Source organism: Sinocyclocheilus anshuiensis, unplaced genomic scaffold, assembly GCF_001515605.1.
Source record: "Sinocyclocheilus anshuiensis isolate Anshui unplaced genomic scaffold, SAMN03320099.WGS_v1.1 scaffold51, whole genome shotgun sequence".
In the NCBI taxonomy this organism is placed as follows: Eukaryota; Metazoa; Chordata; class Actinopteri; order Cypriniformes; family Cyprinidae; genus Sinocyclocheilus; species Sinocyclocheilus anshuiensis.
Genome location: NW_015548296.1, coordinates 5,612,834 through 5,627,737, shown reverse-complemented (window position 1 = coordinate 5,627,737; position 14,904 = coordinate 5,612,834). Strand labels below are relative to the sequence as shown.

At 34.2% G+C, this 14,904-nt stretch overlaps 1 protein-coding gene across 1 annotated transcript in view; it reads left to right on the top strand.

Moving 5' to 3' along the window:
* LOC107655968 (WD repeat-containing protein 18) overlaps positions 1-14,904 on the top strand; it is a 63,026-nt gene that overhangs the window by 5,319 nt on the left and 42,803 nt on the right. The window contains 1 exon segment of the mRNA XM_074186887.1: positions 7,279-7,420. Coding sequence (XP_074042988.1) covers positions 7,279-7,420 — 142 coding nt within the window.

Here is a 14,904-nt window from a genome sequence, read left to right as displayed (position 1 = left end):
TCATATATATATACATATATATATATATATATATATATATATATATATATATATATATGTTTGTTTATTTATTTTAACATGACAAAGTACAACAAATACTTCTCTGGCGTATCGTGTGATGTCTTTATTTATTTATTTTGACAAAAATTTATTAAATGCAAAAATTAGCTTATTTTTATTCATTCTTGTTTCTTTTGATTTTTGGGGTGAAATATAACTGAGACATGTTCTTTCCCAGGCTTTCTGAAACAGGGTTGCTTCCACGTTACGGCCAGTAGATGGCGCTGGGAGTGTTTTCAATGTTTTCCAGCAGGTGCAGATGGTGAAATAAATCTAGATAAACAACCTTACATCTCCACTTTGTTTCAAGATGGCTTTAAGAACATCTCATCCAGAGTAATTAAGATTTAAAGCATGTGAAAAACGACTTTTAATTGGCTAAAAACTGCAGCTCTGGTTTGTCTAACCCTGAGGCAGTTTTTCACTGCTTTCAGATACGTTGCTTCAATTCGGCTTCCAAGCTGTTTGTGTTCAGCCGATCTGTCCGTCTCTATTGTGCTGCGCTGTTATTGTTATCGATCTGAAGTAACGTACTTTGAAGCCATAGAGGTGAGACTGATGAGCAAAGACATTCACCTCAAGGCTCTCTGAGCATGATCAATTACGAGAGATGCCCAAACTTGTGGTATGTTTTTGAAGACTTGCAGTTTGAGGCTTCCTGCTGTATTTGACGTAACAGCTGGTTTTGAACTGAAGGTTGAAGGAGAAGGCCAGTGATGTCTCGCAGTCATGTTTGTTTGATGGCATTAGTTAAGGTAAACCAGGCCCACGGGCTGCAATGTATGAAAGAAGGAGGCAGGAGAGAGGCGCGCAGCCATCAAACCAGGATGAATAATTCAGCGTCTGTCTCTGAGTTTTGAAAGGAGATGACGCGTATCTATTATTCTGTATCTGTATCGCTCGACAGAATAACCTCTCAGCCATCACCATAATCAACATTCCCTGACCCTCACATGCTGCTGAGAGGTCTCGACTTCAGAAATCACACACAGACGTGCGAGTTCACTGCACTCCGTTTCACCTATAGTGAGCTGCCTATCTAGATGGCATTTTAGGGCCCAGAAAGGCATAAAATGCTTTTGAACGGTCCCCTGATGACAAAATATGCTTGAGTCTGCAATAAATGTCACATTTCTCTGGAATATTTGTCAGCGTAGACCAGGGAGGTCTTTAATGGTTTAATGATGCTCATTTTTTGTCTAATCTGTTCAAAAATACATTGAAAATGCCATTCATACACACAGAATGCACATGAATACACTTTTTCTATCATGAGCGTGTTTTTATTTCTGAACTAAAATTCACTTTTATATGTTTGTTTGTGGTGAAAACTCAAAATGGCAACTGTCCTGGAAAAAAAATTAAAAGAGATTTAATAAGGTTTCCTTTTCAAGAATTTAAGTAGTTTGACATAATGTTTTGTTATTCAAAGTCACGCCTGTTAAACTAGTAAATCATTTAAGCTTTTTATGACACGCACGTTTAGTTTAGGTTGTTAAATGTTGTTCAGTGATGTTAATGTTCTCTAAAACTGATACTAAAAATGCTATTAATTTAAATGAAGCTGAAATAAAATGTAAATATCAGATGGAAAAACAAATATTGTTGCTTTGGCAGCTAACTGAAAATAAGTTGAAGTACTAAAAACTAAAATAAAAATAAATGGTCAAAAACTATGTTATTTAAACTATCAAATCATTTGAGATATTTATGAAACCGCATTGTTCGTTTAGGTTGTAAAATATCATTCATTGACATCACTGTTATCTAAAACAGACTAAAACTATTAAAATAGTTTTCATTTATTTAAATTAAGCTGAAATAAAAATAAAACATAAATATTAGGTGAAAAATGAAAATCGATGCCTTGACAGCTAACTGAATAAAATAAGTTGAAGAATAAAGGTAAATAAATAAAAAAAACTTACATAAAACTGAAATTCAAATAAAAACTGTAATAAAAATTAAATATAAAAATATTACGTATCTAAAATATAAACAAAATTAATCAATACTTTATATAAATAATTCAAAAATAACACTGATGTCATGTGGTGTGACTCCAAAAATAGTGTGTTGTTAAGATGTGTTGTTACTTTTGACTTGGTTACACCACATGACATTAAATTAAAACTTTTCTGGAAAAAGTTATTTATTTATAAAAGTTTTTATTTTTTATTTATTTTTTTATAAATATGAAGTAAATTTGAATACTTGGCTCATGTTTTTTTTTTTTTAAATTGTGGACACTCTTAAAGGGATAGTTCACCCAAAAATTAAAAGTTCTGTCATGAATTACTCACCCTCATGTCGTTCCAAACCCGTAAGACCTTCGTTCATCTTCGGAACACAAATTAAGATATTTTTGATGAAATCCGAGAGCATGCATTGTGGTACTCTCATGAACATGTGTCGAATACTGACAAGGAAGAAGAGAAATTGTTGAATAAAGTCATTATTTTTGTTTTCTTTGTCCACAAAAGGTATTTTCGTAGCTTCATAAAATTACAGTTGAACCACTGATGTCACATGGGTTATTTTAAGGATGTCCTTACTACCTTTCTCGTCCTTGAACGTGTTAGTTGCATTGCTGTCTATGGAGGGTCAGAAAGCTCTTGCATTTCATTAAAAATATCTTGATTTGTGTTCCGAAGATGAAAGAAGGTCTTACGGGTTTGAAACGACATGAGGGTGAGTAATTAATGACAGAATTTTCATTTTGGGTGAGCTAACCCTTTAATTGTCATTGATCCTAATAACAGAGAAGAGCTTCTCCTATCTCAATGGCAGTTGTTTAGCTGGCGTATGCACCTCTGGAAGTACATGACTTTGTTTGGATCACGTTTTGTTGTTTGCCGGGTGTATTTATGTTTATTCTTAGCAACACCAGTCTGGGCTCTTATTGATTCCTTTACCGCATGTTGTCACCAGCTTAATCGTGTTTGCCCGTAAACATCGCCCCTGTTCTGCACTCGGGTTTCTGCTGTAAGTTGAATCGTGCCCGTTAGTGTTGACTGTGACCTTGCTGCTGAGTGAGCGACGCTAAGCGCAGCACAGCATGAAGAATGAAGAACTGTGAATAACGAGGGGAATCTAAAGTGAGAGAGGGGGACACAGACTCACTGACGGATGCAGGACAGAGCGAGAGCTGAGACTGATTGCAGTGGACACACCTTCTGCCAGAGAGATGCGCAAAGCTTTTATGTCAAACCAAAAACTCTTACGTGGCCAGTCAGTCACAACAAAGTCTCTTTGTTTTCATTAACCATAGTCTTCTGTAATTATATCAGAAAATCTCTTAAAAAGTCTCTTATGCTCACCAAGGCTGCATTTATTTGATCAAAAATACATTTAAAAACAATACAAATTATAATACAATACAATACAATACAATGCAATGCATTTTTATTATCAACCATGGTTGAAATTAGTCTTTGACCATGCCAATACCAGACACAAAACACATGCCACAAAACACAAATAAAATCCACCATAATAAATCACATAACCTTTTGATTAATAAATCCAATCACAGCAGGTACAAAGGATCTTTCATAAATATTTCTTATAAACATATTAATATTGTGAAATGTTATTACAATTTAAATGAACTTTTTTCCAATTTTCGTGATTCGTGATTTATTCCTGTGATGTGAATTTTCAGCATCATTACTCCAGTCTTCAGTGTCACATGATCCTCAGAAATCATTCTAATATGCTGATCTGTGGAAACATTTCTTAAACATTTTTTTTTCTCAAAGAATGCTGAAAAAAATGTATTACAGATTCCACAAAAAGTTTAAGCAGCACAAACGTTTTCAACATTAATGATAAACAGCATTAATTTGAAATATATATGTTTTGCAACATTTGAAATGTATTAAATATATTACGTGATAATGTAATATATTAAAATAGAAAACAGTTATTGTAAATTGTTATAATATTTCTGTTTTATTGTATTTTTGATCAAATAAATGCAGCCTTGGAAAGCAGAAGCATTAAAAAAGGAAACAAAAACTGTTCAAAAACATTATAAATTCTGAATGATTCCAAACTTTTGACGGTTATGGATTTATAACGATACATACCAAAATATACATATTTTTATGGAAAACCTCCAGTTCATAACGGAGTTTATATAGCTGAGTATTTTTGATCTCTTCAATCGAGTCAAAAAAGGTTATTAATAAAAGGAGCATGTTTTACAAGAAAATAGGCCTACTATTTCAGTCTTTCTGCTTAAAAATTTTATGTTCAACTTATTACTTGCCATTTCTTTGTAAACATTTGTGAAATTTACTAGCAATTTCTGAGTAAAAGAATTTCTAAGTAAATCCTGCACCAGTTTTTTTCAGCATATATAATTTTCAGTTTGTTGTGATTTTTTTTTTTTTAAAGAAAAATTGTAAACAAAAAATGTGAAAGGTATTTGTGGCAAATGTAACGATGCATTGTAAAAAATAAAGGGGCAAGTTTTTTTTTATAAAGAATAGAATTAGAATAGAGAGTGCTAGAGTTAGAGGGTCAAATAAAGATGGAAGAGATGTGTTTTTAGCCGAAGATGGTTAAGGACTCAGCTGCTCGGATTGAGTTGGGCAGGTCATTCCACCAGGAGGGAACATTTAATGTAAAAGTCAGTGAAAGTGATTTTGTGCTTCTTTGGGATGGCACAATAAAGCGACGTTCACTTGCAGAAGAGGCACATAAGTCTGAAGTAATGAATTTAGGTAAAGGGGTGCAGAGCCAGTGGTGGTTTTGTAGGCAAACATTAATGCCTTGATTTTAATGCAAGCAGCTACTGGTAGCCAGTGCAAATTGATAAACAGTGGTGTGACGTGCATATAAATGCCATTATGATGTCTTAATGATTTTATAGTGGTATATGTTGTCCTAAAAGTCACAGTGGGTCACATTTTGACCCAAAAGTCACTCTTTTTTTTTTTTACATTTTATTTTAACATTTTCTGGGGTTCTGATAAAACTGTATGTATAGAGACCAGGATCGGGTGTGGACACTTTTGACATGAGACCAGTGATTCTTTTTGACCAAAGAAGCCCCATCGTTCCCCATTATGGTCACAACAAAGCTTCCTGTATTCAGTTGTTTTAATTAAAAGAAACTAGGAGCATTGATATAATACATTAATTAACCCTGATTAATTTTGTGAATCCAGAAGTTTGAAGAACTTTAGACTGCTATGATAACTCACATGAACACAGCAGAAGTGAACTGTGGACAGAAGGAGAGACATGGATGCTCACCCAGAACTAGGAAACTCAAATAATGCAAGTGTAAAATTGAGCACAAATCAGAAACGATCCTCACTCTCTCAGACATAAAAACGCAGATGCGTATGACAGATGTTGTTTAAGACAGGTCGGCCCCTGAGCTCGCCCAGCGGTGCCGCGTCATGCAGCGGTGCTGACAGAATGGGGTTCAATTCTGTCTCATCTCACTTTATCTGCCCTTTCTGTTTTAAAACAGAAAAACAGAAAACAGTTTCTGTTTTTAAAACTTTATCTGTTTCCATCTGGATCTCCTTCTCGTCTCCGCATCTCTCTCATTCAGTCTTTTTCTTGAGGCTGATCGTTTGGCCAGACACATACAACAGTCATTAGCAGTGTGACTCTACACAAGTTCAGTTTACCGAAAAAATGCTTGGAAAACAGTTGCCTTATTTTTAATGCAAACTTAAAGGGAAAATTCAAGTAATCAGCTAAAAGTGAAGAAATCAAACTCTTCCTGAATAAATTAAGTAATATTACGTTTAACATGTCAGTTTCAGTTAATATATTCTAGAATGTTTACTAATGTTTTTTCATATTTGATAGTAAGATTACTGTGTTAATTCATTAAATACGGTTACATTTTGTACTGCAAAAGTGATTTTCAACATGGATTTAGTCTTCCATTTTAAGCAATAGAGATATAGAAATAAGTACAATTGATTTCCAACATTTTTTCAAGTAAACGGAGCATGTTTTAGCAGAATTAAGGGATATGGCAAATTGTGAAATCGAATATGAAAATAAATAATTTAGCAAAAGTGCTTTGCATAAAGTTAATGGCATAACAGCAATAATTATTTTTGAATAAATTATTCACATATATGATGTACATTGTGTATTATGTAATAAAAAATGTTTCTGCATATTATTATACACTTTAAAATAATGAAGCAAAAATCAGTATTAAAACATAAAACCATAATAACCTCTAATTAACATGCTGATTAATTGTTTGTATATGATGTATGTGAGTTGTTAAAGACAGACATTTGCAAGTTTTTCTAAATAAAATATTTTAAATTTCAATTAAAAACACAAAAGCTATAAATCATAAAATGTCACTAAAATGTTATTGTTTATGTATTTTATTTAAAGCATGAGAGTGTGTGAGATTCTTTTACAGTAAGAATAATGAATTTCATTAAAACAATTTTTTGCAAGAATAGTGGGTGTCAGGAGCATAGAGCAAGAGATGTGTATGAGACATTAGAGGTTAGATATCATTTAAATACACATGATGTGATGTACATCATCCAATAAAAAGCTAAAGAATGAACAATGACCAAAAACCATCTCTGTCATCAATCCATGAGACTATGTATATTTGACATTTGATACATTCTTTTTTCTTCTCAATTTGGACTATTTTAATGTGTCTAATAATCCAATATGTGCAACCAATTTTATATATACGTAATATATGTGAATCATTTATGTAAAAATAATTATTATTGCTGCTATTTCATTAACTTACTAAATGATTGCACATTTTTTCTTTGCATTTTACAGTAAATCATTTGCATTGCTTCTTAATGACTTGTTTGATATTTTTCCAGATGTTGACATCCAAACAAACAAAAATATATATGTATATATAATCCTCTACAGAAAGACACAGTATAGGATGTAGTGTGATATCTAGAATCATTGAATCTTATAAAGTAATACTTTCAAGGTCAAGGCACAAGCTTGCCATTGATTTTTGTATAGAGAGGAAATGAATATCAATCTTAATATTTCACTTACACCCAGTGTATTATATTTTATTATTTCACATTCATCAATTTTTAATTAACTCATCATCACACAAGTAATATGTGATAGAATTGATGGCTCTCATGATTAATTATTGTTGTCCTGAGCGTGTCGTTTATAATAAAGACTTCATAACGGCAAGGTAATGAAAAATTGTGTATTGTGTTTCAGCGTTGTTCAGTTGGATTCGTCACGCACACCAGAACCGTGTCACATTCTTTCCCGCCACTCCCTCCCCATCACTGACATCCACTGTGGCCTGATGGGACCACAAGCCCGTGTTGCCACCGCATCCCTGGACCAAACCGTTAAGGTGAGTTTTGCTCGGCTTGTCGTAAAGGATGGAAATTACGTACATCACAATATCTGAAGTGTATATTTATATTATAGCAATCCTATAACCTCACATTGAATTTTTCATTGCAAGATAAATGCATTACATTTTTGAATGCATTTTTATACAACACAACAACAAGGAGGTAATTAACATGGATTGTGTTTGCTTTCAATTCAACTAAATTCTTTATAATAATAAGATTAATAGAAAATTGATTTTTGCTGCTTGTTCAGTTAAGTTAATTAAATCAGCTACTGCAACACAATCTGTATTCTGTAAGATTTTGTCACAACTTCATTTTATTCTATGCAATATTAGCAGTATGCAGTGTTATTAGACATGATACGTCATTAGCGCGTTGCATTACGCTATTGCAGATCGAGCGAGAATGGAAGGCGTTATTATTGTAATATGCGCTTTGTACTGTAATGTTTTCTCACCCGTGAATGAGACAGTGTTACATTAAACCCTCCACCAATTCCGTCTTTCATCGTGTCGCAGGTTAGCCTCTGGTCTGTCTGTGCAAGTTCATGTGTTTTGGAGGAGGTGTGGCTTTGGAGAGTGATTTGCAGGGAGGGTGGGATCTTATGCTTTCAAAGCTAGCTTGATATTGCTGAAATCACCTACCTTACCTTTAAGACTATTTACAGCTATATTTGCAAAAATAAGCAAAAGGAAAAATAAATATATAGAAAAATGTAATTACACACATACACTCTTATATAATAAATAATAATACATAATACAAAATAAATATAAAACTTATAGCCATTGTTTGGTATAACCTGTTTGAATTAGAGAAATATCTAAAAAATATGTGACAGCAACTTGGTAATATAATGTAAGGTAAGGCAAGGCTGTTAGGGGCCGTTCACACAGAATGCATCTTTGCATCTGAAAATATGAGATGCAGCACTCAGAAATATATTTATAAAAAAGCACACTGCAGAATGCTTGCTTCACCATGTTGCCATCATATAAAATGGTTGCCATGCCAACTTGTTACTGTAAACAAAAGCTTGTAACACTTGCCCCGCCTCCGGATCTTTTGATTGGTCCATTGTTTTGGACATTGATGAATTGATGACTGACATTGATGAACGCCGCTGCGTGTAAAATTTGAAATTGTTTTAATTAGCCATGGTGTCTTAAAAACGTGGCATACATGTGCAACATGCTGCAAAATTTGCGAGACACGAGCACAACAGTCACACTAGGGCTGCACAATTAATCGAATTTCTAATCGCGATTACAATTATGGATGCCACAATGAAAGTGAAAGTGACGTGACATGTGGCCAAGTATGGTGACCCATACTCGGAATTAGTGTTAGTGCTCTGCATTTATCCCATCCAAAGTGCAAACACAAAGCAGTGAACACACACACACCGTGAACACACACCCGGAGCAGTGGGCAGCCATTTTTGCTGCGGCGGCCGGGGAGCAGTTGGGGGTTCGGTGCCTTGCTCAAGGGTTTTTATAATTTAAAGAAGAAACCAATCCGATGAATAGTTGACATTTGAGGCTTAATACTATATAAAAGCACAAAACGTTTTTCAGTTAGAGTGTTTTCAGCTTGTTTATTTTCATATAAAAATACAGCATGCAGTTGCATCAAACAATGGTATAAACATCATTCAATGTAAATTGTGATAATCGTAATTAATAATCGCAATAACAATTTCAAGGGAATAATCGACAATTATGATTTTTGTCATAATCGGACAGCCCTAAGTCACACACATCCGTCTTGAGTGTTTACATAGAAAAACTATGGAAAGTAGCACATTGGACTGGAAAAGCGCATTCTGTATGAACGGCCTCTTAAAATAGAGCAGTTTTTTCAACGAAACACTGAATGATGGTGCAGACTGGTCAAACGAATAATTTTTTTTTTTTGCCCAGAAAGCCTTAATTTAATTGCATAGCAAAGTTTTCCTAAATGTAATTGATTGTTTTTTTATTTTTGTGTATCATAAATCAATAAATACATAAAATATACATGGCACTGTGCATCTTAACATAGTTATAGTTGTTTATTACATCTGTTTGTGTCCATTTATTGTTCCAAATAAAATTTCTTGTAAATGCCAGACCACTTTAAAATGCATCTCCACATCCTTATGGTCCGCATGTGCCACCTACACACATCTTTGTATTTTTTCTAATGCTTTATATGGGAAGCCTGTTTTATCTCAGCTAATTTAATATGCTGATGTCTTCATCGGTTCTGTCCAGGTTTTGAAAAATCACTTGAAAAGCATAAATATTTATGAATTCATATTTCTCTGTCATATGCACCTAAAGCTGCCTCACTTGTAATCCAGTTTGTAGCTTATTTAACTTGCTAAACTCTCGTAATGCCATCAAGAACTCGGGTCATGAATGGGGTACTTTGCTTGAGATGATGTGCTGTTTTTCTTTCTTGTTTTATGTGGGAAGATGCTCTTAAATTACTGTTTGCTGTGATGAGACCTTGGATTGTCATTCAGGGGAAGTTTGCATCCCATTTGCGCTTGTTCTTTGTTGATGTCCACTTTTTATAGACCTTGTTAGGCATTTACAAGCCTCCTGTCTTCCAGCTAAAACACTTAAAACGGGGTAATTTTGTTTTAAACGGACAATAATGCACGCTTCCCCTTCCTCAAGTTCGAAACTTTGCTGAAATGTGATTTCCCCGTTAATGAATGTGACATAGGGTCAGTCAGTAAGTGTCTGGCTGTGATGTAAACTGCATAAGCAGAAGATTGGAGTCTCTGTGCTGCTGTTTCTGCTGGGTGGCTTCAGGTGAAATGGTTGATTTGACTGAGAAAACTGTGAAGAGCAGTGCCAGAGAAAATGATGTCCAGTGTGATGGACAGTACGGGGAAGAACATACTGTTCCACCTGCTCTAGGAACAGAGATCCATACAATATTAAACACATCTGATGGCTCACACAAGTTTAAAACCATACTAGGATCGACTGATGGGTGGTGTTGATTGGCTAGTAAATAAAAAAAAAGGTTCATTTAAAGGGACAGTTCATCCAAAAATGAAAATTCTGTCATCATTTGCTTACCCTCAAGTTGGTCCAAACCAATGAGTTTGGAACTTTATGGTACCTGTTAACTTCCATAGTATATTTTTTTATTCTATGGAAAGCAATAGGGATCAAAAACTGTTTGGGTACCATCAATACTTCAAAAAATCTTCTTTTATGTTCAGCAGAACAAAGAAACTCATGCAGGTTTGGAACAACTTGAGGGCAAATAATGATGACATAATTTTTATTTTTGGGTGAATTATCCCTTTAATACATTACTTCATAATAACCATTACAAAAACTACTTTTCTAAAATATTTGTTCCATTTCGTTAAACTTAATTAGTGGGCAACCGATATATTTTCAAGGCTGATATATCGGCTGATATTTGACATCTTTCAAATATCGTCATCGGCCGAAAAGTTTTTCTGTTTGGCCGATGTGTTCGAGGCGGGACTTTTATTTTGACAGCGCTGAGAACGGCAGTACCTGAGTACAGTGCTCACATTCTCCCTATTCATTGTTTGTTGTCACAGTTTACCTGTTCTTTCTAATAGGGATAGAAGTCTGTCTAATAATCAGATAGAATGTTAAACAAAGGAATTAAAAGGTATCCAAAAAAGTATTATAATGATTGCTTTTATATTATTAGTAATAGAAAGGCAAACATACTTGCTCGTTTACCATCAGCATTCAGCAAATACGCTTTTATATCATTTAAGCAGAACTTTTGAATGTCTAATAAACATGTAATTTCTCAAACCTTATAAAGTGAGATCTTATAAAGTGTGCATTTGTATCCTGTATGATGTATGCAGCACCTTGCTCTCTAAGATATCGGCATCTGCTGTCAAAAAAAAAAACAATATCGGTCAACCACTATCAGTTGGCTACAGTCCACAGTAATTTATTTTGCAGTCCTAGGTAGACAGGGACATTGTCACATTCTGTGTACAGTTTTTTTCATATTATTATCATTATAAATATTATCATATTTATTATGTTGAAAACGATTTTGTGCTTAACATTATTGTGTAAACCGTGCTATATTGTATAGTTTTATTTGATGAATAGAAGGTTAAAAAATTGAATTTGAAAAACGTCGAAGCAAATTTTAAATAGACTATCTTTATTAACAAACCGCATATTTGAAATCTAAACAACTACATTTTCGCCTAAAAAAACTTAAAACTACATTCTGTAACACAAAAACAGTATTATTTATAAAATTATAGTGGATTCCAAACACAGCCACAGCGCTGTTTTGCGTCTCTGTGCAACATGACAGCGATTCGTTCCTGAATTAATCAACCGTTTAAATGATTCGGTTCAATCGCAATGACTCACTTCTTAACAGTGACTTGCTGCCACCTGCTGGCAGGTTTAATTTCACGTTTAAAGTATCTTTTCGTTTTTAAAATAATTGTAAATATCAGTTTTCAATGTTTTATGTTTAAAATAGCAAAATATTATTTATGCATTTGTAACTGCAGGTTAAATGCATTCATGTCCCTCTGTGTGGGAAATTCATCCCATGCAGCTTCTGTGTTTCCTCTGCATTGCAAAGATGAATTTTGATACTGATATCATTTGTTTGGTAACAGCCCAAATGTCTTTTATTCTAATTGACTGATTCAATGTAAGAATTTGACTCAAAAGATGATGCACACTTTGCAATTTGGCAATTAAATACATTAAATGGGTTTAGTTTTCACGGTTATTATTGTATGCAATTTCAGCAATAAAAATGTACATTTTTCTAAAAAGAAAACAAATTAGTTGTTTATTTTAAGAGATCCATCTTATTATCTCTTGCATATTTGGTATTGCTCTTTAATAAAGAAAAATGACTTCTTATCCGATTACTCGATTAATCGACGGAATAATCTGTAGAATACTCGATTACTAAAATAATCGATAGCTACAGCCCTAGTTACACCCCTAGTGTGTACATATATAGTATTTACATAACATAACAAGCATACATATGTAAGTATTTAGTTAATTTATTACATTTATTATCTTCAAATTACTCAAAATCAACTGATTAATCACTCTTTCCTTTTTTGTAATTTATGGATAATGGAAGACTCAATTTTCAAATCCAAACGATAAACTGCACTTTTTAGATTAAACTCCAGGATGAGAAACTGCAAACCAGAAGCATCAAAATATCAAAGGAGGCATCGGCAGCAGAGCGTCTCTCCAAGGTCATCCAGAGATTGCCCTGTGGACTCGCTTTGAGTGTTTCCCGTGTGATCATTGAACCTCAGTACTGAATAATTTCCAGTCTGTTATTGATACACTGTGAAGAAGTGGAGGACTTATTTGATCTTTCCTGGATCTTTGAGCCCGAGGAACACTTCAGCTCTCACCGCTGATCTACTCGTCGCTTCTAACAATGTTCCGGTGTGATTTTGGATGAGACTTTATTCCTGTTATCATTGACATTGCTTTGACAGGATTACGGCAATAATCAAGCCCATTATAAAGAAACCACAGGCATGACTGATCTACAGGCTACATGCTCTGAAAATCTGTCATGAACGACTGGCTGCTTAGTCTTTGTTTAAACTGGAGGTGTGCCCGTGGCGCCACTGCACACAGGCATTCAATGTCACACTGAGTGCACACTCTCATTACCCACAATCCCCCATGGGGCTTTTGCAGGACCGGTTGTTGTCATGACAGAGCTCTAGTGAGGAGAAATGGGTGAACGAGGTGTGGGTGATAATAAAGGGGAGTTTACCTCAGGGTGACTCACCCCTCTTTTCTCAGGACCGTTTCCGAGATTGTTTTTGGGATGAATGTCCTGACAAAACATGCTCGTAGGTCTCTTATAATCAACCTCGTCTCACGCTGTCCAAAGCCATTTGAATGCTGTGGCTGGCGTCAGGGTCTCAGGGCCAATCTATACCCGAATCGATCAACCCCCAGAAGGAGCCAGCAATTCAAAATTTGTTTGTGGTGTCCATGGGAATGCGGCTCACGCTGTTTAATTGGGTGACACGTTCTGCACTCGGGTGTTTTGAATGATGCTTGTGTCATGGGCTTCCTGTTTAGATATGATCATGGCTGGTTTAAGGCTGATGTTTATCGGCTTGGCTCTGCTGTGGAAGATAGCAGCGAGTTGCAGTATTTTGATGTCAGGCGGCATCTTATTCTAGACAGCTGGATGTGGATGTGAGCGCATCCAAAAATGCAACATTTAGAAATAATAAATCATAATAAACATTTCTTCTGCCAAGTAGTATAGTTCATTAGTCTAATTGTAGACTGTCAGCAGTTGCCAAACAACTTGGTGCGTTAATATAGAATTCAACTGATGAGCGGTCACAGGTTCATGGGATCCAAAATATTTTTTTTGCATTATTTTTTGGCATAGAGAAGACTATTTTATCGGAACTTAATTGGAAACTTCCAGTTTTAGGCTATATATTGTTATTTTGATAAGAAACAAAGTCTCATCTTTCAAATTACACCCAAAACTGCAATAAATGCAGTTTTTTGATGCTCTTTGATGTGACGTGACAGAACTCTGTAAAAACGCCTCAGTTCAAACGGCAGCACAGAGTGCAAGTGAGCATGGTCATCCCTTCTTCTTTACTACTGTTTTTTAACGCGAAATAAACATGAATGAACATCTCATGCCTCATGTAATCGCCCAATCAGTGTTTCAACCATGGAAAGACGTTAAAACAAATGTCACGTAGCATTTCATTTACCTCAGACAGGCAAGTCATCATTAGTCGAGCTCGTTAGTTCGCTAGAGAAATTAAGTCTAGAGAAGAGCATTTTGTGAAATTTTAGACTATATACAAATTATATTTTACTTTACTTGTTTACCATGTCTTAATTATTTAATGTGTTTAAATAAATCTGTTATGAAACAAGTTATGACAGCCACTGTGTAAATAAATATATTTCAGCAACAAATAGAAATTGTATAGTTTAGAAGTTAATTTAAAAAACTGCGTTACGTGCAATGTTTGCATACGATTATTAAGTTGAGTGTTGATTATTATATTTAAAAATAAATGGTCATTAAATTTAATATTGGGCATAAACAGAGGTAGATTTTTATCCCTAAGAAAATTTGAATTATAATTGAATTTATTTACAGAAAGAGCAGTTTGTTCAGTAAACCACTGTTTAATAAAAGAAAAGCAATTTTATGTTTCGTTTCCCCCCCTATTTTATCTGTTTTTTTTTTTTTAAAGAAATTGATTTTTCAGCAAGGATGCTTTAAATTGGATTGAGAATACTGATTTGTATAGCAGATTTCAAAAGCGATGTTTATCCACATTTTATAGTGTACATTATAATGAAGTCACTTATAAATTCAGTTGAAGCAAAAAACTACTTAATTTTGTCTTTTCTGTTTTAATTTTCTGTATTTAAAAAAGATAGAATTATCTTTTTTAGAATTATATTAA